Here is a 27979-nt window from a genome sequence, read left to right as displayed (position 1 = left end):
AGTTACCACACAGTAGTTTGTTATCTTTATCTCTCTTGCATAACAAGAACAAGAGGCCATATATCATTTTTGATAACTGTGGTTTTAGAGCTAATTTTAGTTTGGTGCTGATTATTATCTTATGTTAAAATGAAAGAAAACATTTTTTTTTTTTTTTTTTTGAAAACCTCGTTAGTAAGTCAATGTTACCATGTTAAGTATAATAGGTGTATGATAAGAAAAGCGTTGTGAGATAAATTGACCATACCATGCAATATAATACATTATAATATTATTGTATCAAAATGTGTATTGAAAGAATAAAAAAATTTATGAGATAATAAAATGTATTGTATTGCATGTTGTCCATTTATTGCTCGGATAAAAACTAATTTTAACAAATCACTTATATCATATATGCATTATTTATTTAAATCGTATATAATATAATAATGTTTATAAAATATGATTGAGATCACACACAATAAATGGTATAACACAGACGATTAACACATAGCAATCGCGGTATTTGGTATCGCCCGGAGAAAATGATTGGAACGACTTCGCTCGCTGTAGCGGATCCGGATAGAGCCCCAAAAGCCACGACTTTAGCCCTCCGACCCGCGACAATCACGTATCACTCCATCCACCGTGGTGTTGCTCGCCTTCGTCGTTTTCCGTCATTCTTCCCTTTTGTCGTGTCCATCAGCAATTCTCCTCAAGATGTCGTCACGTATCCTTAAAATCAAAACTGATATATAAGGCTCCCATAAAGGAGGTATGGTTGTCAAAAGGACCCATAGTACTAAGGCCCAACGTTCATACGAATAATTACCTACTTTAATATAATATATTAGAAAATGTTTCAAAATTAATTGTTAATTTAGAGGGGCCCGGATTTCTTGGTTCTGTATCATGGCCAAAAATATTATGTGGGGAGGGGGGAGCAGCTAATATATACCCCAAGCAATTGTCCCGATAATGTAGTCTATGAAAAAATAAAGTTTTGCGAAAGGATTTGGAAATACATTCGGAAATTTCAAAAGTTTTATATTTTTGAATTGTATATTTTGTTTGCTTTGTGAATTCCTGGTGAATTTAATCCAAAACTATTTTGTTAAATTATTTTCGTGAGTTTGAAATTTAATTACATTAGTTGGAACAAATGATAATATTATTATGTACTTTTAAATAAGCTATATACCTAATACATATTATGTATATTATGTGAGTAAAGTGAAATCCCGTGTGTAATAAAAAAATATTTACGCTACACCCACTTTTTAAAGGATTAGATATAATGAAAATTTTATTGTAACTTTGAATAAAATTGTAATCTAAAATAATACTTTGCATTCTAAGTAAGTTATTAGTGTTCTTATGTCATTACCATTGTTGCGTGATTACAGGATTATATTAATTAGAAAATTAGTTTCGTGGGAAAAAAATCGCTTGGTTACAGGCATATAGTTAAAAATCCAAATTTATGTATAATATAATAAGCTACACAATATTTTGTATACCATATCGTTTTTATTTTATTTCATACAACTTATATAAAAATAAAGTTTTACACTGTTTTTTAAACAGAGTTTTTTTAACTTAAAAAATTATTATATATTACCTACAATAGCTGATATCAACAAATTTTATTAATATTTCGTGCTTTTTCTGTATTATACGAAACTTTGATTTTTCAACTTTAATATAATAACACGAATGTCACATTAAATATCATACGAGTGATTTTTTTTCACACCTAACGGTTTTTTCAAACAATTGTTTGGTATGTGCCGTCCTCTTGTAATTGATTTTACGATTTAAACCACTGTAGATCAGCACATTATTTTGTAATCTTAGTTTATACATATTTGGTAGAGATTAGCGATCTATGTGGGCTTATTGTAGATAATAATAGTATAATATCGGTCGTTGCCCGTTTATTTAATTTATTCACTTGATAACAGAATAATATTTGAGATTATCAAACGGAATGGAAAATGTCTAAAACGAGTGTTGGGACAATATGTAATACGCGTTCTGAGAAATGTTCTCGACGATAAATGTTATATTATATTTTAATCAAATATTCAAATATGTGCATCGATAGGGAAAACAAAAAAAAAAAAAACGAGAAAAAATCAAGACGCAAAATACGTGCAAAATTATTATAAAACGTTGAACGCGTTTACGATATATTATTATAATATGAGCACTGCTATAACCGCGTGCGCAGATAGTTATTGCGTATTATTATAATAATACAATAATCCGAAGGGAAATGTTTTTTCGTAATTCGCTCATAGGGATATCGCACTAGCGTACACGAAGATTTACTCGCGGGAAATCGACTGCAATTTCCGAACCCTGATTAGTATCGTATAATATAAAAATATTTTATTAATGGTATATAATATGTACCAGCGACAGCCATTCACGGTGTAGATAAGTATCTGTAACTTCACATAAATAAAGTGTTGTGTGCGTGTGTTTGTGTGTAACTCGTCGTCCCGTTGTTCCATGGTCGGAGGTCAGTGATCGGCGGGTTCGTCGTGGTCTCGGTCGTTGTTGCGAATGTTGCGATACCACAACAATATAACAACAATAATAAATAACAATTACCGTAACTATAGACGAATTAAAAGTCTGAATCTGCCAGCCCGATAAGCAGACCTACCCTACTTTACGCATGTTGGATCGTACTTACATTTTTATAATAACTCCCTATTATACTCGTATATATACTAGAATGAGATATCTACGTATATAAGGTGAAGTTGGTTGCCATCAAATCGATAAAAAGCTTAAGTAATTTTTTTTTAAACTTTAAAACTTGGTTATTATAGTTAGTGGTATTCATCATAATAATTAAACCTTTTCTAGATGGTTTAAAAAAAAAAAAATATGGCAAGTTAAAATCTGCTTTAAATGTATAATATATCAATATATATCTGTATATCTGTATTCTGTATACTATAGTTAAAATGAATTAAATAATTATAATTGTCTTTAATCACATTGTTCTAAAATGATTATATAATATAAAAATAACTAATATACAATAATACATAAATATTGAGTTAACACATAAGTATAATTGCCTAAACGCCCAAAACCTAATATAGCTATAAATATATATTGTGCACTAAAAAGGAATGTGATCGAATTATGTAAAAAAAAGTAATTAGCTACTTTTTAACCAAGTTGAGTTAATGTTTTGAACTTTTAGCGTTAAATATGGTGTCTGTTAGGTATTAACTTATAATTTAATATTCTTTGATTGATTTAACTTGATTAGCTCAATTTATTCATTAAGTTTCCCACCTTTGATTAATTTGTTGACTTATTATGTCATGTTGATTCTAAAATATATTATTTTTAAGTAGCTGGAAGTCGATCCACCTTGCAAGTTTGTGATTAATGTATAGGTTATAATATTATATAGGTATACACTACTGCAAGGTCGCTCCTTGAGATCCGTGCAAGACATCGCCGACGACGCTTCTGTAAAAATGTTTCTAACGTACCAGTAACCACTAACCAGTGACAAAAATTGAACCAATAACCCGAACAGGAAAATCTATATCTTAGGAATTAAAAATGTGTGGTTTTCAATTGAAAACTGCTATATGATGTGAACTATTATTATTAATTTTTTTCTCTAGGTACCTCCGTGATATTTTTTTCGTTTAGGTATACGAAGTACTTTGCTAATCTAATATAATTTTTGTTTAATACAGTTTATTTCTGAATTTAAAATTCTTAAAATTGAAATAGCTATTTATATTTATATATTATATATTTATATCCATAAGCGTAGCCAGGGGGCGTCGCAGAGTATGCTATACTGCATACTCTGAAACCATCGATTAAATACACCATAAGGGCCATTTTAGTAGGTAGTAGTGGATTTTGTAATAATTGTAAATTTTGATAATAATGTCTATTGTATTGTTAATTTATAATTTTCTCTCTAATATATTCTTGTTTATTTTTGAAGTAAAACTTCTTTTTTGAGGCATGAGTGGAAAAAAAAATGAAATGACAGAAAAAATGAAACGATACGATTGTTATTATACCTAGTTATTGTTGTTACACCTTTGTTGTTTTTATACAAATCTCTCTCTATATTATATATATAATTTATAATTCACTTATAATTTCACGGGGTACCAATAACGTATGAAATAAATTGTGCTTCCCCAGAGTGTAACGATGGCCTCACACACTCTCGCGTTTTTATTATTATTATTATTATTATTATTCTGAGGTTTGGAATTTATTTTGTTCATGATTTACCTATTTATACACTGCAACTATAACTAAACCCTCCACCTTAAGCGGGGTACACTGCAATTGTACACGGTATAAGATTAGGTATTATGTTATAATATATTGCTACCTAGGTACGCATCACGACCAGTGGCTCGTGAACCCGGTATCTGCTAGGTATAGCTGGTATAAGCGATATCCAAGTCCGAAACACAGAATCGCGTATTATGATAATTAATTCGTCGTGACCATACGTCTTGTCGCGAGATGGCCAGCCGTGTAGCGGTTGCCGTACCTATTTGTATGCGATAAAAGTGAAGGCGGGTGGGTCGTCGTAAGCGACGCGTATATTATTATACCGTATTGTAATGCAGGACACGAGTTATCCGTTGTACCTATCGACGTGGTTACTGGTTAGATATATTATAATATACAAAATGTGTACCTATATTATTTATGAAGCTCCGTGTCAGGTCGTGTACGCCGTCGTATATTGTTGTGTTATTATCATCACAGTTGATAATATATGATGACAATGTAATATACCTACATGGTTGTGGGTAGTAGTGCTACATTTTAGCAGTCCACAGGTTGTCGTAGCACGTTGTGTATGACATTGTGATTGTGCACGTACACTTCACTATCGTTCGATCGTATGATTTACTGCTGCTAAAATTTAGTTTGAATGAATTTTGGGAGAGATTCAAGTACAAAAACATCAACACATTATTTCGATTAGATAACATTAAGAATATAATTACATATTTTTTCTTGCAATAATTGATTATAGTTTAAAATGAATATTGAACATAAGTATACTTATATATCGACCAGAGAAAAAAATGAGAGAGAGAGAGAGAAAGAGAGTGAGTGAGAAATATTAAACTTTGTATATAAATTAATAAAAAAAAAAAAAAAAAAAAAACGTATAAATACGTATATGACACTGCAAAAATTAAAAACTTAAATTATACAAAAAAATATTGCATTTTAAATAAAAACATTTCAAGTAGTAAGAATTATATTTGTATCGATATTTTGAATAATATTTATGACTAGAGATAAATCAGCAGTAGTCAGTAATAATTACATGAACTGGTTTTTACAACCCGATGTTAACCAATGCAGATACTTAATCTACATATGAGTATATTTTGATACTTGAGAGGCTTAAGAATAATTAATAGTGAAATTGAAAAAAAAAATCTATCGATCGTTAACATATTATATAGTAATAGTAACATATAGTTAGATTTTTTAGAAACCATTACGTTTAATTTATACGCTTAAATTAATATTATTTAATAAACACATTAAAACATTTATATTTTATAACAATATTTGATCATAATAAATAACATGAACCAATACCACAGGCATGCGCATCTCTGTAATGTAAACTCCAAACCAAGCACTAAACACGACACTTATTTATTTTTCTAATAATTTTTAAATTATTGTGAAATCAAAATTGAGGTTAATCAATATAGTTATTATGTGAAAATAAATATTTGCAATATAATGATATTACACACGCTAGTATAAAACGTAATACAGGACAGAGCTGTAAAATAATCTAAGATATTTTAATGTTTAATACAATATTCTAATGATCTCCTGATCAATGACTGTAGCATAATATATAAGTAGATATAATAATGGCATTAAAAATCTATCGATGTGTATGTGCATGCCCGTGGTGTAAAAATTCACACAATAAATATAACTTAATGATATTGTTATTTGCGTTTAAAATTTTTAAACATTTCCTTTAAATCGAATAACACGTTTAAAATAATTAATAATAATAATATTAATAATATATAATATAACATCTAATATACCCATATAGGAGCGTAGTTGGTATCTATATTCTATAAAATATGGGAATATTATAACTATTTAAAAAACATTCAATATTATATAATTTATTATAATATATTTTATAATTAAACCGTAAAAACACACACGGTATCGAGATTTGTGGAGTTGGTGAAATAGCGCATGATATCGCTTAGAGAAGGAAAATAGTATTCCGATCAGTTTAATCATAACAATAACAAAAATGTTAATTACTATTATATATAGTAATACTCAGGAATGTTGGCTGATGCGCGATGTCTTGTTCGGTAAGCACTACTTGTGCCTACAAACTTTTCAGCTTTAAATTCGTTCGATATTTCACGGTTTATCATAAAAATATAGTTTCCAAGACCGTTTATTATACGTGCCAACGCTAAAACGTGAACGACAATTTATAATACTATCGGCACGGAGAACACGTCGTGGTAGCAGTAAAACCGTTCTACATTATATAATATGACCAAAATCATAGTAATAATTGTGACAGTTCACGGTTCGATGTGACAGTTAAGGTAACTGTTTTGTCGGCAGTGGGTTATGACAGTAATAATAATAAAACTATAATCGATAGACAGCCGAATAGTCATTCCACGCGACGATTGAGGGAGGTGCTGATTTTCCGATAAGGCCTGCCTGCGACCCCCCACCGGTTTGGCATCGAATAATAATCGTATTTTTACGTTATAGCTACACGAACCGTGCAAAATTAAATCAAATTAAAGATTTCCATTTTACTTCAGGCTATAATATTTAGATGTAGGTACCTACTATATTATGTTTTGTACAACTCGTTTTTCGAAGCGGTGACACTAGTGTCGGTTTAAAATGTCGCCGAAGTTTCTGCCACCCTAGGGAAATTACGATTTTATGAACGCAACATTTCGACAAATCACACAAATTTAAAAAAATAACAAATGTTTGGCTAGTCCATAATAACCAGACTACAGACATCAAAAATAACAATTCTAATAATAATAATAAAAGTGTAGTAATAATAATTAATATTAGAATAATAATAATACGATTACAATATACATCATTCGAAATTTAATATAATCTAAAAACAAACAATTCTCGTACAGATGTAGTTATACGCATCATTGTTTTAGGCATAAAACAATGATAATTGGCTTAAAAAACCATAATTTTATTATTATCAAGCAATAATGGATAGAACCACACACAATAAATTACATGCAATAATATGGTGTTATATTATTATTATTATTAATGTCTTCGTACTTAATATTATTTGGGGAGGTAAATATTATATTTATTATTATTAATTCCAATGTTTTTAAAATGAATATTATGTACAAATAGGTCTCGTCGAGTTTTTTTGCAGATAGATCTCAGTGGTCCATCATAATATTCACGAAATACAAATTTAATAATTTATTGTGATAATTATGATACAGTACATTTATAATTAGATTATGATATTTTGATATTAATTGTATTAAATTTGTATACCTACATGAGATAATTGACTATAAACATAATCAAACACGAATTATTATACCCCGAAATTATTAAATAATTAAATTACATTGAAAACACTAATTTAGCAGGGACACTTTCGTAGATAGTCACTGTGATAGCCGTTATACTAAATTTTTATGATTTTATAAACATATAATATAATATGTTGTGCATTTCAAAATAAAATAAATTAGTCAAGTATTTATAATACTTATTATTTCCGACTTCTGTATCTGCATTTTGTGTAAAGTGACGTAATACATATCATAGTATAAAATAATATAAGAAGTAAATCTAGATATATAGGTGTAATTTACGAATAATTATTTAATTTAGGCGAGTACCTATTCAAATGTATATGAATAATTAATTATTAGGATATTATATCATTATTATTATAAAAACACAACATATATTATGATTTGTATAATATAAAGCTGAATAAATGACTTACGTTATCGAATAATATAGTATTTACACATAATATTATTTTTACAAAAATTAAAATCAAATTTAATGATATGTTTTATCTGCTCGTTTATTATATAATCATATTTAAACAGACACGCGTATTACTCGGAAATGGTTCAAGAAAACGAGAGACGAACTTTATTTAATAGATTAGTATTGGCTTTTTCGAGGATTTTGACAGGTTATCACTATTATGTATAGGTCACCCATTAGGGACCATCCTCCCTCTTTTAATCCGAGCTCAAGAAAGCTACATAAAAGTATCCATTTTAAGTCAGATAGATATGGTGACCTAATGAAGAAATACTGGAGAAATCAACAGACGAAAGAACTCTATGAAAATGAATAAATAGATTGTATACAACGTGTCTGAGGACAATGATGATGGATTGCTGATTTCAGTACTGGATTGGTGTTTTTAGAAGGAAAAACCATGACATTCCTTTAGTATGTTGGAATATACATTTCAAAAATTAAAAAACGGGACCAAGGAAGCAGTTTGATCGAACAAATATTACAAACCATGTATAGGTAGTAATAGAAAAGAGTGAATGCAATTATTGCAGCTGAAAACCATTATCTATATAAGATTGAAAAACAGACTAATAATATTAATAACAGAACCATAATAATAATATAAGATAAAGATTTATGTTGATTATGAATATTTACGACCCTATTACCATTGTGACTTGATAATATATTATAAAATCAATGATATTAGGCACTAAACTATTTAGTATTTATTATACTACACAACAGGGCTTGAAATTAAAATTAAATTTATCGATTTTACTTTTCATTATTGTTATTATTATTTCTTATTTTCTTATTTAAACTTAAAATAAAATATTGATGTTATAAATATGATTTTTATATCATTGCACTATACTAATTTCATTTTTTTTCAATATGTAATTAAAAATATTAATTATGACTTTTTTTAAATTTAATATATAACATACATATTTACGATTTTAATTTTGATCTCTTTCTAAAACAGTAAAATATTAATGATCATATATTCATATAATTTATTGTAAATAATATAATATATAAAAAATTAGAGAAATGTTGTTGAATTTTAATTTAAATTAATTATATTAATTTGTATGTAAAAATGTAATCATAAAAAATATTATTATTTTAATATGAATTATCGATATTAATTATTAGTAATTGTTTTTAACGCTTTTTATCGATATTTAACATCGATTTCAAGCCCTGACAACTACTATTAAGTACTACTACTACAACTTTTTTTTTTTTTTTTACTTATTATCGCCGAACTCGGGGGAGAACTGTCTTTGCTTTGCTTTCCCGCCGAGTCGCCATCTTTTATTTCCATCTTAATTAACTTTATACATAAACACGTTTTCCTAATACTAAACATTCAATTTACTACTACTACTACTACTACTACTACTACTGTCTACTGTCTACTACTACTACTATACTACTACTATACTACCACTAATACTACTGCTACTACTGCTAATAATAATAATAATAATAATGTAGGATTAAATACTTATCGTACCTATATAATATAAATATATGCATACAATATACATGGATTAATATAGACGAATACGACTGGCTGTACTTGCCGGAGTAATCGTATAAGAAATACATCGCATTTTACGTGTATATATTATAAGTCTAAAAACGTAGGAATTTGTGCAATTTGCTTTTCTTGTCGGCGGCCGCGGTGCCAGTGTTTTCCTCATCAGCGGCGAACTTGTCGTAGGTGGTTATGGCAGTGGTCGTGGTGGCTCCGGCCATATCCGGCTTCCTCCTGATGTAATAATGGTAATCACGGCAACGGCGTTGCTCTCTGGACGACAGAACAGCTGTGGCGGCGATTTTCGCCCGGAGGCGGTTGTTTTGCCTCAGCGCCTCCCAATCGACGCACTCACAACCGGAAACGTTGACGTTGCCGCGACACCCGTCCGAACACGCGGCCACGTCCTCCACCGGACAGTACGGGCACGGGCAGCATATGCAATAGAGCAGCCAGCGCAACCGGCACTTACCTGATGTGACGCGTGCCGTCCGCAGCTGACCGCCACTGTCTTTCAGTTCGGCAGTTTCAGGGGCGGTGCTGGCTGTTGTGGTAGCGGCTGCGGTGGCGGCTGTGGTGGCGGCTGTGGCGGTGGCTCTAGTAGCGACTGTGATGGCAGCTTTGTTGGCAGTTTTGGTAATGGCTTTAGTGGCGGCTGTGGTGGTGGCTCTGGTAGCGGCGTTAGTGACGGCTTTGGTAGCGGCTGTTATAGCGGCTGAGGCAGCGGATTTGGTGACGGACGCGGTGGCAGTTTTGGTGACGGCTTTAGTGGCGGCTCTGGTAGTGGCATTAGTGGCTGCTGTGGTAGCGACTTTGGTAGCGGCTGTGGTTGCAGCTTTGCCGACAGCTATGATGGCGGATTTGGCTATAGCTGTGGTAGCGGACACGTCAGGTTCGTTGACCTCGGCCCTGGAAGAGGATTCAACCTTGGTATAAGCTTCAGCCCAAGCAGCGGCTTCGGCCCTGGCAGCAGCTTCGGCCCTGGCAGCGTTGATGGTCGGGCACCTGGCCGTCTTTTGGACGCACGGCAGGCACACCGCCGTTGTCGTCTCGACGCAAGCTTCATCGCAACGCGATTGTACATCTATCAAGCCGCAAACGCGCATGCCAGGGTACCTGCACAGTTTCTGGCACGTGGAGCACCGGCACTTGAGACACACGTTGCACGCCAACGAGTCTTCTTCCACGCGCTGTTCGGCCTTCCACGGCACGTACGCGGGAAACTCGTCAATGATGCCTTCGCCCGGCCGGGGAGGCGGTTCGGCCGACGACTTCATGGCCGGCGGCTCTGTGCAGCTGACTTCGGCGGAAGCGGAGCTGCCACAGGAATATGGCACGGCGTTCGGAGTACGGTTGGACGTGTATGAGCAGGACGGAGTGAGAGCACCCTGTAGCTGTAATGATGCAGGCGGGACAACACTGTCTGCGAAAGACGTTTCTACGTATGCGTTATCGGCGCGCTGATGAACCGGACGTGATCTTTGAAGAGACACAGTGGTTCTTTTATCACGAACCGCGCCTCTTCTTCGGTGTTTGCATGGAAGATCTAATACTCGTATCGTAGACGGGCTGCTTGGTGGTGATCGTCGAATTTCTTGGTTACCGGCTTGTGAACATCTGTCTGAAACGTAGGTCCGTTCACAGGTGACCGTTCCTTTTCTCGATCCGGTATTCTTTTCCGGTTTTTTGTCTTTGGCCATGTTTGTCTAGGCTCGTGTCGGCCACGTGCAGTTTTTGCACGGCACGGGAGTCGCGCCCGCGCATCTCTGGTGGCACATCTTCGGCGTGGCGCCGCTGTTACGGTGGTGGCGCAGTAGTGGTGCAGTGGTGGCCACTCGATAGACTGCACTGGTGTACAATGTGCATATAATATCGTATATGCGTGTGTGTGACTGTAGTTGTGTATGCGTGGGAGTGCGTGTGTGTGTATATAATATGTGCAGGGTACTTTTGATGTGCGTGCCACCGCTGCTGGTGCCGGGGGTGGGGGGAGGGAAGTCGATTTCGAGTCACAGCCAATATCTGTCGGCTAAAAAAACAAAACCAAACACATTTTCTATAATATATAATATTATCATTATCGATTTCTTATTTTGTAATTTTGTTTATAAACCATTCATCGTGACCTTTACACGCTGTTTTTTATTACTATGTTTAATGATAGGGCATTATCATTAAAAGCAGTATCGGAATCAGCCGAACATTCAGTGAAAATGGTTATTTTCAATTTATTATTAATATAATATTAATGATATCACATAGATACCGTGTAATGTGTTATAATATTCACATGTGTACGTGTATATCGGTAACATACATAATATTACATGGGAATAATACCACTCTTATTACACCACACTTGTTTAAGGCGTCACGTTTAATATAATATTTATCACCATTTATGCTTAAATATCAAATAATTACACTGATGCACATTATTAAAATTTTCTGTTATTTTCTTGTCGTTATTATTATAATTATAAAATATCGTAATATATATATATATATATATATTTTAATGAATAGCAAGATTTTTATTTTTCAAAAAAGTAATAATAAAAACAGCCATTTTCCCTTTTCTTCTAGCTTCGGTGATTGAAACAAGGTTGTTAAGACTTAAGACAAGTTGTTTTAGACAGCCATTTATTATGCATATATAGGTAAAATATAAATACTAAACGATTATAATATATTTTTCAATTTTACCACACACAGAATATTTAAGTAAATATAAGTACTGGCAATACTGCAGTATCGTAGTTATTGATAAATGTAAAGTATAACTTCTATAAGAAATACAGACTCACTGCACTCACTCCTACACAAGTGTGGAGTAGACGCAATTATAATATATTCATAGTGATTCACTCTTTAATCATATACATATTTAAACTCTGACATTTGGAAATTTTTAGTACACTATAGATAGCCTAAACTCTAAAGTGTGAACCATTTATTTAATTAATGCTTAATTAGTTTATATAGGTTTTGTTGCTATATTTAAAGTATGTATCGAATTCAACTTCTTTCATTCAAATAATATCCACCGTTTATTTTCTATTCAGTGGACTTATTAAAAAAATAATGATGAATGATGATACATCTGAATCAAATTCAAACAAGTACCTACATCTAATATCTTTGCCATTTATGCACTAAAAAATTTAATTTTAATGTCCTCAATAATATAGTTTAATATAAAATAGTTATAATATTTTGTCTAGTATATGTACATACTTAACATATACTTAATAATTTAAAAAAACTATAAACAGAGTAAAATATACAATAACAAAATCATAAAATAGTTGTTATACTTATGTAATAAAATTCCTGTACCATCATTTAGTGAATTTAAATCACCTTTTAAGTTAAAAACAAATTGAATTAGAAAACCAAAGTTATTTTTGAATTTAGTTATACTTTGTTTAACTTAAGAAACGTTATTGGTAACTGTTTTATGCACAGAGGCGTGGCGATATTACACGTCAGCAGGTGTACTGAAAATACGTGAATGGGTTGACAGACGGGTGTTGCTTGACAGTGGACTGTCGAAAACTGTTCACCGCTGGACCGCCGACTACGTTTCGTAAGTTGAACTGAATATAGTTTTATAGATAAAAATATTTTATAAATTTATATTAAAAATATTATAATTTTCAAAAATCTTCAAAGACAAAATAAAAAAATTTTTAACATCGAAATTAGCATCGTATGAAATCTGAAGAACAGTTGGCTTTACATTATTTCCGCTTAAATATAGAACAAAAAAGCATAGTACGTGTTTATTAGTTGAAAATAGTTATAGTTATAATTAATATACCTTTACTCCTTGCATGCGTTATATAACCGGGCGTGTCAATTACCAACCGTGAAATGTTTTAATAATAATAAAAATTTAAACCGATTACGTCCTTTGTCTCGAGTTGAGACTTATGATATTACCTATAACAATCATATACCTACTAAAAAAAAAAAAAAAAATGTACGTAGGTAAAAAAAGATTGATGACACGTTACGATTTAGATAAATGCATTTAATTAAACACAACACAACGACTTGTGTGCTACACTATGAAATATATAATATAACTTTTAAGGTGTGCCAAGACACAATGTTATTAGTGGTAAGGAAACATATAAGAAAATAAACCATTAATTATTAAAGTGAACAAAATCCATATTTTATTGAGCAGGTGAGTGGGTCATGGGTAGATTCCATATGTTTTTTTTTATTACTCACTTAGTTATTCAAAATATGTGTCTGAGACAATTTAACGATAAAGGATTTCATTTTAATGTTTATTTAATATTATTAATTTTATTATTATTGCAATGCAATACCAAATGATAAATAAAAGAGCTACGCCTATTGTTTTCGTAATTTAAGTGTCAATTTAGTTGGTGGGGGGGGGTCTATAATATGGAAAATATTCAAATCTGAATTTGAATGAAGTTTGAACCTCAATGAATCATAATTTAATCGGTTTTAATAAAGTATTGATGATACGATTACGATATATTAATATGCAATTGCAATCATCGAGAATTAAAACCCTATCGGTACCCAAACTACACGAGTGTAGGTAGGTACGTCGAACACGCTGTGCACAGTAATAGTCAATAAAATTATAACATATAGTAAGGTGCATAATTATTATCTTATCTGCATTTATTGGGTGTTGTTACAAACGAAATAAACATGTCAAACATACAGCATATTATTATATTACTTTACACGTCCATATATTACAATATTATGCCATATAAATATATAATTATAGGTATATTATAGGTATTATTGTATATACACTACTTGTATAAATATTATAACATATAGATCCCGCCGGGTCGAGTGGTATTTTTTTTTCTGTTACCTCACTATATACAAAGATACTAACGCATTACAAATATTATTTTATCTCTAATGCGGTCTACATGTGGTGTATACGGTTTTTAATCTTTGTTGGTTTTGGTACAAGAGTGCTTAATATTTCTAGATAAAAATTAAACCCAATTGTTTGCCTATTCGATGGATTGACATTAGACGCGTATTCGAAATCGCGTATTATATATCTATATTATATACAAATAAAAAGTATGATGGTAGTCAAGTACGCTTATAATAAAGCATGTAAAAATATGTCTGTATGTAGTTTTTTTCTACTATATATATATATATATATTTAGTGATATACCTATTTAAATCAGTCATGTTGTCGAGTGTAAGCATATAGATATAATATAACATAATATAATAATATAAAGATTTAAAGATTATAGAAATCAATATTAATCTATCAGCAATTTAAAATTTGTAAAAACTGTCTGAGTACCTATAATAAGTACATCTAATTTATATTTGCACGTATAGATAGGTAGCCATAGACCCCAATTATTAACTGCTTATCTGCTAAACCTCTATTATCATTGAACAATATCCTACGTTAATAAAGTTTAATAGCTGAGAAACCATAATTACACGTTTGAACTTCAAATATTATATACATCAAAGTTAACACAAAGATTATTTGCTTTACAATTAACAATAAAAAAGAAGATTAATAAAAACCTAAAAGAAATACGTTTACATCTCTATCAAGGCATTTCTTAAATGCGGGAAAAAATCTTAAATGTGTCATTAAATACAGTCTTTGTAACTTATTTTACCATTCATATTATTATTATTTAAGGTTATCCTGACAATGCCATCTAACTTATTGATATTTACAGTAAATATTAAATTTAACAATTGTTATTATTAAATTATTTATTTATTAGTAGTTTAACAATTGATAATTTATACGAATATTTACAAAAATGTACAAAAATATAAAGAATAAATTATCAATAGAATATGATTTAATTGTGTAACATTTAAGTATAGACACGTGAAACTTACAAACATCAGAATTTGAATAAATATATATATAAAGGATACTACGGGTCGACCATGCTCAATGAAGCATACTGTATAGTTGACAATATAGCTGCGCTCGTTTTAGAATATTATTATAAAATACTCTGAAGAGTATAGTGCTAATGTTTTATACATATTAGAACCGTAACAGTTTCCCCTTTGTTTATTGTACTATTAAGAATTAATAAATATCACTGATCACGACAATTAAGTTTAATAACAGTAACCACCCTAGTAAGAATCACTCAATAGTATATTTGTCGTCAATGCGATTTAATATCAGGACTTATAAAATTGACAAAAACACACATTGAACACGATCACATTGGTAGATATTAATATGTTATTATAATAATGTCAGAGAAACGTTGACTGAAAACTCAGGATCGAAATTTTAAGCCCATGGAAAGTAGTTAATAAAATACGAAACCAACTTAAACACTCGAATTAAAATTTTTCAAATTTTATTATAAAATATTAATAATAATATGAAAAAATTATGGGAACATATTGAGGTATTTAACTCGAGTTATATTTAAACTTTAAAAATAATTAATAACGCTTTATTACAGTATGAATGTCTATGGATGGAGGGGAAAATTATACCAATAATTTAGCCCTACTCAAATACTCAAAATTTTTTGTATTTATTACGTTTGGTGTTTCACTATTATTAAAACAAAATTAGTGTATATGGGTACAAATATCATGATAAATAATTATTAACATTTGTATTACACTGTTTTTGACTATATTATAAAACGAATTCAAAGAATTTTCAATCTCGAAATTTTACCAAACTTGCATTTGAATGAGTTTTCTTAATAAAATGCACATGGCATAAAAAAACGATAAATACAAGCACAAAGTATATACACCACATTTTTATTAAAGTAAAATAGGTAGCGAAATAAATTAATAGTGGAACATAATTTAAAATATTATTATATAAATTATAAAAAAAGTAAAAGGAAAATACGTAAGTTCATAAGGTAAACTTATGATGCGCTTTAAAAATGTGATGACAAAACAAAATCGAAAACGAATATTTTAATATCATAAAATCTGTAAAAGCAGCATTATATTATATTACATATTATATTATATTATATTACACGTGCCAGTTAGATTTCATTCGATTTGAATATTTTTTTTTTTATTATTCAACAAAATATACGCCTCAACTATCGGGGTTATTGGCGTTTCAAAATACATATTATAGTTTATTTAAATTTTACAGATTAATAAGTTGTTAATAGGTGATTAATATGATACAATGAGTTTAAGAGAAATATGTTTAACATTTTATGTGATATTCTAAGTACCTATTTATATAATATTTTATGAATATGGTTAGTCTCTTTGAGAAATTCTAAAAATGGATTTGAAAATTATTAATAATAGGATATTCGTATAATCGTGATTGAGCAATAAATCATTTAATAATAACATCTTAAACGTGATGAACATTATTAAAAATATTATATTAAACACATACATTTTTATGTGCATGATAATTATTACGTTAACTATAAATTATACTAATATAGCTAACAACTTAAAAATATATAAGTTTGTTCTTTATTTCTGTCATTATAGCTACCTAATATATATATATGTATATGTATATTTTCAGTTATCGGTAATAATGGATTTTTAATAAACCAATGAATACCGACTTAAAAAATTGAATAAGTATAAAATAGAAATATATAGGATTTTTATATATAAGAAAAATGATCAATTCTTTAAAGTTCAAACAATGAACATGGAATAAGATGCATGGAAATATTTATTATTGTACTTATTACAGGTATCAAAATTTAAATTCTGATTGAAGAAATTCAGATACCAAGTTTTGTTGTACCTGTGTAGGTAAATATGACTCAATGATTTACGCATGCCTGTAGAATTATCCTTATTATAAAATTGTATAATCTAAAAAAAAAAAAAAATAGCTACTTTAAACAGTTTTGTGTTAAATATTTTTAATTATGATAATTACTGCTATTGCATAATACGATATTAACTCACTATTTTTTTTTAACCGGAAAACTTAAAACCCAGCTTATATCAATTGTATGTGGTAATTTACCCGAAACGGAAACCACGTTAGAATTTTTTTAATTTTAGCTTGCGTAGCAAAACCAAAATTGTCATGTCAAATTATTGATAAATAATTTTATTAAAAGGGCGCGACACTCGTATTTTTGTTGTCTCAGTCTTATAAACGCGTAACATAGCAAATTTACGCTCAACAGTTCACGTTTTATAATACAACTTTTATTCCGTTAGCTTAAAAATTTGAGTGAACAGACCTATTATGAAATTTAATGGTAAGAACATTATCTATGTTTTGTTGGAAATTTTTTTACGATAATACAATTTTAAAGTGATATTTTTATACGCGCATAACTCACTTGAAAACTGAATTATCGTAGAAAAAACTTACATCAAAACATAGATAATATTCTTACTATCAAATTTCATTATAAGTCTATCCTCTCTAATTTTTAAGCTAACGTAATAAAACGTGAACAGCTGAGCGTAAATTTGCCATGTTACGCGTTTATAACACAAACATCTTAACCAATGTTCATTTGCAATGTCGACTGCCCCCCCCCCCCCCCTTGAACTTTTAAATACGAATCTCGTAATGACTACAAATATAATATGATATATTGAATTTTGAATGACCTATAACGTTTTTAAAGCACTTGGTGCCGATATAATTTTGTCCACAAAAATACGATCAAGAGGAATAATGATCTTGTTCTATTGAAAAAACTTTTTTTTTAATCTATTAGTTCAATACAAGAAGCTTTGATTTTCAATATTGTAATTTTAAGCTTAGTAATACATTTTCTAAATAGTACGATTTTAAGATTTTTTTCTGAATTGAAATATTATTTTAAATAAATTAAAAAAAATTATTTCAATTTCGCCTGTAGTAAGTCTTCCCTTTTCAATTAGGAAAAAATTTTATCAAAATACGAAAATTCTTGTACGACAATATTTCTGTGAAGCCATTTTTTCGATAAAATAAACCATATCAACTGTACCCCATAAATAGCTAATTGCCCGTCAGTAAACTGTTGGAAAAGTATCATAATTAAGGTGGCAAATAAAATATAAAATAAAATCTTCAAATTTTATACAATTGGGGACAATCTGAAAAACCAGATGACCCCTTAATTTTAGTGTCGTAGATTTTATGTGTTTTCAAAAACATAATAATTCTTGTTCTTGTAAAAAAAATAAAAAATATCATACAAAAACAAGTTACATTTTACGAATTTAATATCATTTTACACTTTTTAAATTTAAAAATTTTACTATAGATAGTCTTAGTAGAAGTTTATGGATTCGTTTTGTTTCTTAAAAACAACGTAGGTAAATCTTTAGTAGTAGGTATCTACCTACACTTTATTATTCACTATTCAATAAAATTTAAAATACTAATTTGATCTTATAGTTAGTGAAATCTTAATTTATATAAATTCTTGCATTTAAGTAATTATGTGAAAAATTAACTCAAGTTGTTTTAAAAAAAAATGTTATTAAAATGATGTACTAGTTTTTTAATCAGTAAGAAGTTGATTGAAAAATAATTTTAACATTAACATTTAACTAAAAAAAAAAAAAATCTAGTCATACATAAAATATATTTGAGTCAATAAAAATGAAATATGAAATCATAATAGTATATTTGCATTAAAAATTAAAGTAAATAAATTTAAAAAAATACTTGATATTATATTCGTAATAAAAAAAAAAAAATTAACATAAACAAAAAGCCAAATAATTACAGTTGGTATAATACATTTAATTTAACTATGATAAATTGAATTGTAAATTGATGGTTTCTCAGCTTGCTCTAAGCAACAAATGTTATACATTTAAACGATAAAAACAAAATAAGATAACTAGGCATATTTTAAATTTACATTATATGGTGGTCGTTTTAATATACTAGCTAGCTGTTCATTAACAAACACGAAATATAATAATTTCATTGGTTTTTAATTTTTTTTTTTTTTTTTTTTTTAAACGTGTTGAAATGGTAAATGACAATTTATTACATTTAAACGAATTATGCGAAAGTTAAAATTAATCATCAGAATGATATAGTTTTGTAGATAATTAACCTTTCCGTTTTATTACACGGAATCATGTTATACACTTATATAATATTATCTAGTTATTAAATTACTGAAAAAAGAATTATGTTGCATCAAGTTATTAAATTACTGACATATAAATTGAATTTAAAAATGAAAAAAAATATTAAATTTTCTGAAAACATAAAATGCAAATAGACACACCGATGTATGAAATTAAAACGCCATAGTTTACCAACGTAATATTAAAAAATAGGAATGGCATAAAATAATATATAATACTTCAACTTTTATGCGAAACATAAAATGGTTGCCAAGTAAGTCTATGGAGACAAATAACGAATCATGTTTATATTTCACAGGAAATAATTTGGCCTCTTCTCCTTAATATATTATTGTGCTTGGAGCGTGCCGATGAAAATAAAATATCACATGAACGTGAACGTAGGCAATATTATGTATGTACGATAAATTTAGTAATGACGTCTGCTATTCGGCAATAACGTTCATGAAGTTGAACACCTTTTAAATAAGTGTGAAGATATTGCTCATTCGATATAGGTATACATCGTACATATAGCGATCGCTACATCGCTGTACACGATTAATTTTAATTTGGCTGCAAGGGCTTAGGATTTCAAATGTTGGAGATGGTACCTATGAAATATTACACGATGATAAAACTGTGTAGTCACGAATAGTGCAGCATAATTTGCTTTGCATAGATGTGTTTATATATTATTATTGTTATTGCACGGTATAATGTGTATATAACTACGATAGCCGGCATATGATTTATTAAAAAATGATTCTCTTATTCTTATATTAATATGACGAATACCTTTATGATAAATAGTAAAACATTTGAAATATTACATTAATCGTCGATACCTTTCCGATATAATTTATATTAGAAAAATTAAAATATTCAATTGATTATTATACACATTATTACCTAGATATGAGTGGTAATATTACGTATGTGAGTATACTCAATAAACACTTTTTGTAGATATTTATTTTTTCCTTGTGAATTAATTTTGTTTGGATTAAATACCGTTCATCGTTTAACTACCTACCTATATTATTAAATCTTCACTTTAATCGCGTTAATTGACTAATTATAAGTGCAATAAAAAAAAAAAAATAACAATAATCAGTTAATATTAAAACGTAGCTACTTTTATAGCAGCTATAGGTATTCTATGTTATAATAATAATTGTGTTCGAATGTTATAAAAACTTATCAAAGAAATTATGATAAATCAATAAAAGTTTTAATTTACTTGATATTTTAAACGTATGCACGTTTATTTTTTTTTATTAAAACAATAATTAATTAGGAAGTAAGTAAACCAAAACATATTTACCTATATAATAATATAAAATTACCAAGTAAGTAATAATATTGTTAAGAATAGCCAAAAAATTAAATTTATAATCAAAAACGTACAATAAATAGTATGTAACAGTTAATTTAATTTTCTATTATTACATCTATATGTAGGTATATAACACGTAAAGTTTAATATTTTGGAAAGTTTTTTACACATCTTGTCACAGTTTTGTGTGACCTGAAAAGGTTATTTAAAAAAAAAAAAGTTCTGTCACTGAATTATAAAATATTTATTATTTGAATTTGTATGAAGCTTTAAAACTATCTAGTGATAGTAATTATAACTTACAAAATATTTTTGAATAAATATAAAATTATGAAAATTAATTTTTTCAGTAAAAATGAATTATTTTATTAGGTACTCAAAATTACTGTCTTCAAATATTTGTATTGATTAAAAACAATAAAAATGTATTAAAATGATTACCTGTTGGAGAAATCTAACTGAAAATACGTCATGCAAATAATAAATTTGTTCTATAAAATTATGTTATAATTAAATTTACTGTTTAGTATAATAAATGTATAATCGATACCTAGTGGACAATAACTACGAAGTATGAATAATTAATAGTTTTAACAACTTTATGAGCACATGCAACATTATACGTTTTCACTGTTTTGTAAAAATTAAAACTATTGTTACGTAAATATATTATAAACACTATTCAGGTATAGTACTTAGATGATTCTATATTATTTTTAAGTTTATATGAAGTTTAATTTATTTTAAGCACCTGCAAATATTAGTTATTTTATCACGTAGATTATGTTAAGCGAAAAGAGCAAGCACAATTTAATTTGCTGCAAATCACCATTCTGCAATTTTTTATCGTAAGCAATTGTATTATTCAACTTTGTAAATAAAACTAAAAAAATGTTTGAAATAAACGAATACATACAGTTTAGAAATTATATTACAGAAAATTATTTTTAACGGTATAACCGCACCACAAAATTGCAGCTAGAGAAACATTTTAATGCAAAATGTGGATAATAATTCAGAAACTTAAATATAGTTATAATAATATTTTCAATAAATACATTCTATACTTTGGCGTAACACCTTTCTCTTAAAAATGACGATTCCCGTTTGCCCATGTTTTCTGTTAGTTCCCCTCATTGCAAAAAAATCAAATAAATGTTATCATTGTGGTTTAGTTATATTATGTACTACGAATGAGAAAATACTTGTAGAATATAAAATTGAATGATTTGTTAAATATATTATAGGAACTACTTAAGTAAAATGATCGAAGTATTTGGTAGGTATTGCTATTACGTCTTATAAGTGATTACAATAGTGTTAAATCCATGTTTTATTTAAAGAACAGAAAAAAAATCATTCCAAATAACTGTGAAGATAACTATTGAGTTATTGGAAACTGGATACATTGAAATTTTCGAATATGATTTATTATTATTAAATTCCAAACGGTAGATGATATCTGATTGTTGAAAAATCTTTGAAATTATATTGTGACTATGTTACAATAATTAAAATAATATGTAGGTATAGGATAGTAAATATTTTCTAATAATATCTTTGGGTTGTGAATTCGTATGGAATTTTAATAATGATTACCAACGATTGTAAAGAGAACCTGTGCAAATAGGACAAAAAAAATGTTGAGCGAAAAGGGAACATGGACACTGAAGGGGAACCCCCACCGATTCTTATGGTAACAACGTAAGACAAAATCGACTGAAAGTTAGGATCAAATAATTACATAATATTGTAATCTATTGTTTATTTTCCATAACCTATATTAATCAGCTTAAGACATTTAAAAAAATATGTAATTCAGAATATATGTATATCTAGTGATTAATTTTGTTAAGACATTTTAAACTATAGCTGACGAGTAATTAGATATAGGTATTTCAACTTTCAATGAATAGTGAAACAAACGACAAAAATCTAAACTCAAATAAAAATTCGATAGTTAAACAAAATATATTTTACTCGTATCAATCGAAACTGGTCGATTCTATGCGGAATGCTACAATAGCAGAAGAATATCGGTACGCGTGAGTCGTCAGCTAAATAGGTACTATTTTAAGTGAATATAAAGTATGAATAAGTTTATCGTGCTTGTTTGACTTATTTTAACGTGCACTTTTATATAAACCTTATAGTTAGTAAATTGTAGTGCACCTCGAAATATAGATGATTATTGAAGCCAACTTTAACCCTACTCGGGTTATATTGTACCATTTTATTTTATAATTACAACCCAACAACAAATAAAATGTACAGAACATTATTTACTTAAATGTTAATGACTGGTGAGAGAACGTGTGCAAAAGGTAGATACAGAGATTCATAGTGTAAAACGAGTTAAAAAAAAAGATTTTATAGGTATAATTTGATGTAGGAAATATACAGAATTTAACAGTTGTAATAAAACATTGATTGTCTCGACGATAGGTCATGTAGTATATACACTCAATAAAAATGATAACAATAAAAGTAAAACATTTTATAAGTCAAATCACGTTTTGATGGCGATATAATATTATTTTTGATGCACCAAAACCTGAAATGGCACTGAAATGTATTGGAATTTCATAATGTATAACTATAATGAAATTTCAGTTTTCAATAATATCATAGTTTAGGTTATTGGTGATAATATTCTTGACAAAGAAATAGATAGGTGCTGCAGTCGAAACGGTGATGATTGCAGTGTCTTGCATCACCCGACGAATAGTTTTCACGACAATATTATTTTTATTATTATTATTATTATTGTAGTATTTCAACAGCTAGGTATGTATATCTGTAATATAGTTTCCCGGAGTGTGCAGACATTTTTGGTCGTGGAATAATTGGTTAGGTTAGGTCAGTGCAGTCTAGAAGAGCGGTCGTTGATCCATGTACGGAGGTATAGGTACGTCGAAATAATAAAATCTGAAGTAGATAGACGGAGAAAGAGAGAGAATAAAAACCAGAAAATAAAAGTGGACCTGTCACGACGTCATTATTATCATTTTCGTTACAGAACAACCGACGACGTGCGGTGTACCGTAAATAGGTATACAATGTATAAGTATATGTGAGGTACGCGTACACAATATTTTTCCAGTCGATTATTGCTATATTGTTATTATTGAAATAAATAATTGACTGTAACGCGTCAAAACAAAAAAACTGTAGTCATCGGCGGAGGCTACATGATTATAAAATAATAATAATAATAAATATACATTACTTAATAGCTAGGTAGTATTGGACATGGGTACCTGATTAGTATCATTATTTAAATATGAAAGCCGTAGAGCAAAGTGGTTAAGCGAATCGTATGAAAATGTAACAATAAAATTTATATTCATAACGTATAAGTTTATAACGATAGTATAATAACAATTATCAAAGGGCCAAAGATCGTCGATACCCCAACCACTGAAAAACGATTACAAAGTCGTGGGAACTCGGTTTCTTTCGTTTGGTTGGGGCGATCGCGTTGCGCACTGTCTCCTGTTAGTACTATGATATTCGACATTTTTATTGTTGTTGCGTTAGAAAAATAATAAATTAATAACGTTTTATATGCACCAGTTGCGTGTCATATCGTGTACTTTGAAAAAAATTCTAAATCAAAAAACGGATCTGAGCGCGATTCTAAATGTGTGTGAACAATGCAGATAATAGATGCATCAATCAATTGAATTGCTTGAGAAATAAAAATAAAATAAGTAGGTCCAATGTTAAATGTCAACGTTTTACAATTATAATTTTAAAAATGTACGGACCAATCACTTATAATGTATTTAATTTTTTAAATGTATTCATGACTTGTGCAATTGAAAAATTGTACGACGAAATCAAATCTAGAAAAGTGATCTGCAGTTTTATAAGTTTCTTGAGATTTTAGACTATTAAAAAATAAGGTATATCTACCAACCCATAAGGTATGAAAATTTTAACGGAAAGTACTATGATTGAAATTAAAAATCTCTAAAATTATTTTTTTCTAAATTAAAACAAAATAATAATTATTGTGTTGCACATTTCTCAGAACTGTGTAAAAATGTATGACTTGCATACATATTTAATAATAATGAAAAAAAAAACAAGAATTAATATAGGTATTACGTCAAACCACCAATATTCATTCCCACTCATTGCTCAAAATCCGATTTTCGTATCGGCATGAAAAATATAAAAATCGTTGAGAAACTAGAAAACACCGTTAATTACATGACGGACATTTAATAAGTAGCTTTTATCTTTTGGGTTCGATCGACTACATTTACTGCAATAACCGGCTAACTTGGATTGCGTGGGCGAGTGCAGTAACTATAATATTTATTACACAATGTATGCGACTCCCTTTAACGATTTAACACGGGAAGTCGTATGACGTGTACAAATACATATAGAAGTTAAGTGACAAGCAGGGCACACGACCGAAGTGCTGAAATAACTCCACGGCCATATGGGTATATGGATGGGTAATCACGCAGCGATGCGAATTCATGTATACTATTTAAATGTAGATATTTAGCCCTGGGCCTGATGGAAAAGTCTTTGTACTCAAAGTTGATATCATGTTAAAATATTATTGTTTCTGTTTAAATAACTATAACGTAATATTATAGCATTATTAAAGAAGTGGTATCATAATCGATACGAGATTCATTCCTCGAGAGGAGTTAAGGCCATCACAAAACAATAAATTTCGAAAAAAATCACGCTATCGTGATATAGCGGTTAAAGTTTATTGGTGCTTATACCTACTTTTCGTTCTCGGTTATTGGTTATTGGTTAGGTTAGGGTATAATAATTTCAAAATATCCCTATCTACCTACCGACCTACCTATCTACCAGTTTGTACTGGACACTGCTTACTGCCACCATAATAATATTATGTATAATTAATATTAAGGTGTTACGCGCAACGGATAGTTAAATATATATATATATATATGTATGTATTCTAATCTAACAATATTATTATAACAATATAAAAGTAATTCAAAATGTGCATAATTAATTATCATTATGATTATTATATTATGCACTTTTGATATACTACGCATACACACGTACAACAGTAATCTGTAGGTATGTGCATGTGTAGCGTCAACACTTACGATAATTACATTGTCCGACGTTTTCCGACGGACGCGATTCACATCGGTGCACAGACGGGTGGACGGTTTTTGGAGTGCATCTTTGGCGGCCGGTCAATCGTCGATCGTCGCGGTTGAAAGATTCAAAAAAAAATATTCCTCCTCTCTCTGACCTAACGTGATATACAACAGCAACAACAACAACAACAACAACAACAACAATAACAATAATAATAGTGACGTTATTACGTTATGATCATAGATATTATATATAGGTAGGTACGAAAACGTCGTTTTGCGGGTCTGCAACGCGTTTGCCCGTCGCCGTGTCCTCTTTCCGCGAATTATTTTTCAACCTCTGTCGTCCTCGAATGAATGATGCGGAGGGGGGGAGGGGCAAGCGATTTTCGGGCGGCGTTCGTATAGTGCCGTAGAGAAAAAACGGAAATTGGAAATTGGGGGGGGGGAGGAGAAAAACACCGAAAAGAACGGCACCTGATGATTGCGCGTTTGGGGGTCGCGTGTTTCGCGAACGTCGACGCCGAAAACAGCGGCGGACGTGCGCGCTCGCTATATTTCCACTACCAACTGGCGTCTGCGGGGCCCGACCGACCGGTGCCGACCGCCGCTGTTGCCCACTACACACGCGTATTATACATTTTTTTATATTATAATATTATTATGTATATAGGTACATACTATACACATACGATACGGTATTGTAGTATAATAATGTAATATTATGTTGTTATTATATTGTAATACCGCGGAGCAACGCTCTAACTACATAATATAATATGATATTATTATTACCATCATCATTAGGATAATGTACATATAGTGCGCGTGCGACGACTATAATATTATGTATACTTTGTCAATTATATTATTATGCACCGCACGAATACATTATTATATTAAAATATTATTATGACATACGATGATAATAACAATAATAACAATAATAAGAACATGACGACTTTTCGTGTCAACTTATAAACTAGGTATATAAGGTTAGTTATACATATGCTATTCTATTCCGAGTGTGTGTTATATTACTATGTACCTATTTTTACGTAAATAACATTATTATATTATATTATTGTCCCGTTAATGTGAAAAATGATTGAGACACGCGTAAGAACAATAGCGCCCAATACCGCGGACTATCGCTTCATTGTTGCTTTTCGGAAGACATTATAATATAGAGGAAACGTATTCGCAGAGAACTGTCTAAACTTTTCGATCACGCGAAGTTTATTTATTTATTTATTTTTATTTGTTGCAGATACTTGTGATTCGCGCGCACGGGTTTTACCCCGGGTCCAAAATCGCAAATTAAAAATCGAAAAATAGTGCTCTAAAAATGTAGGTGTTTTGAAAACAGTGATCCAGATGATCATAATAATATTATAATCGTTTCGATAGATCGTGGTCGGGCCGTGTTCTATAAAATTCGGACAGGACCGATAGTGAACGTGTTACGGACCACAGCGACAGAGGTTGGTAACGCGGCGGTCAGTGAGAGGACGACGGTCCGAGAGCCATGCGGAAAATGGGAGAAATTTTCTCGCGCGATCAGCGTACAAAATTTGTTATCGTGTAATAATATTATTATGTTTTGTTTTCGTGTAATACATATTGTTATGGTGTCATGTTAATAATTATCATTATAATATAATTATTTTAATATTATTATTGTTACAATCATTATTATTACCTGCGGCCCACGGCGGTGCCGGTGTTAATTTACACGTATGTGCGTGGTGTGCGTGATCTTGACGTGACGAGCGCGAGACGGACGGACCACGCGGACGAGTTGAGTCGACGGGA

At 30.0% G+C, this 27979-nt stretch overlaps 1 protein-coding gene across 6 annotated transcripts; it reads right to left on the bottom strand.

Moving 5' to 3' along the window:
• Window positions 1-299: 299 nt before the first annotated feature.
• LOC107172160 (uncharacterized) lies at window positions 300-27979 on the bottom strand. Of its 6 annotated transcripts, XM_089215969.1 has the most exons (4): window positions 27867-27979; window positions 26168-26319; window positions 4697-11660; window positions 300-717 (listed from the first exon to the last, which is right to left on the bottom strand). In XM_089215969.1, exon 3 carries the CDS (start codon window positions 11329-11331, stop codon window positions 9730-9732), a length of 1602 nt encoding a protein of 533 aa, XP_089072095.1. In that variant the 5' UTR covers window positions 11332-11660; window positions 26168-26319; window positions 27867-27979; the 3' UTR covers window positions 300-717; window positions 4697-9729. The 6 variants fall into 6 exon arrangements, 3 of the variants coding, with proteins under 3 accessions (XP_089072095.1, XP_089072094.1, XP_089072093.1); XM_089215968.1 differs by lacking the exon at window positions 26168-26319; XM_089215967.1 differs by lacking the exon at window positions 27867-27979 and having other exon boundaries at window positions 26168-26720.

Source organism: Diuraphis noxia, unplaced genomic scaffold (genome assembly GCF_037042655.1).
Source record: "Diuraphis noxia isolate RWA-SAM2 unplaced genomic scaffold, SU_Dnox_SAM2 contig0001, whole genome shotgun sequence".
Classification (NCBI taxonomy): Eukaryota; Metazoa; Arthropoda; class Insecta; order Hemiptera; family Aphididae; genus Diuraphis; species Diuraphis noxia.
Note: the sequence above shows the minus strand (reverse complement) of the source record. Positions and strands in the feature narration are given on the sequence as shown.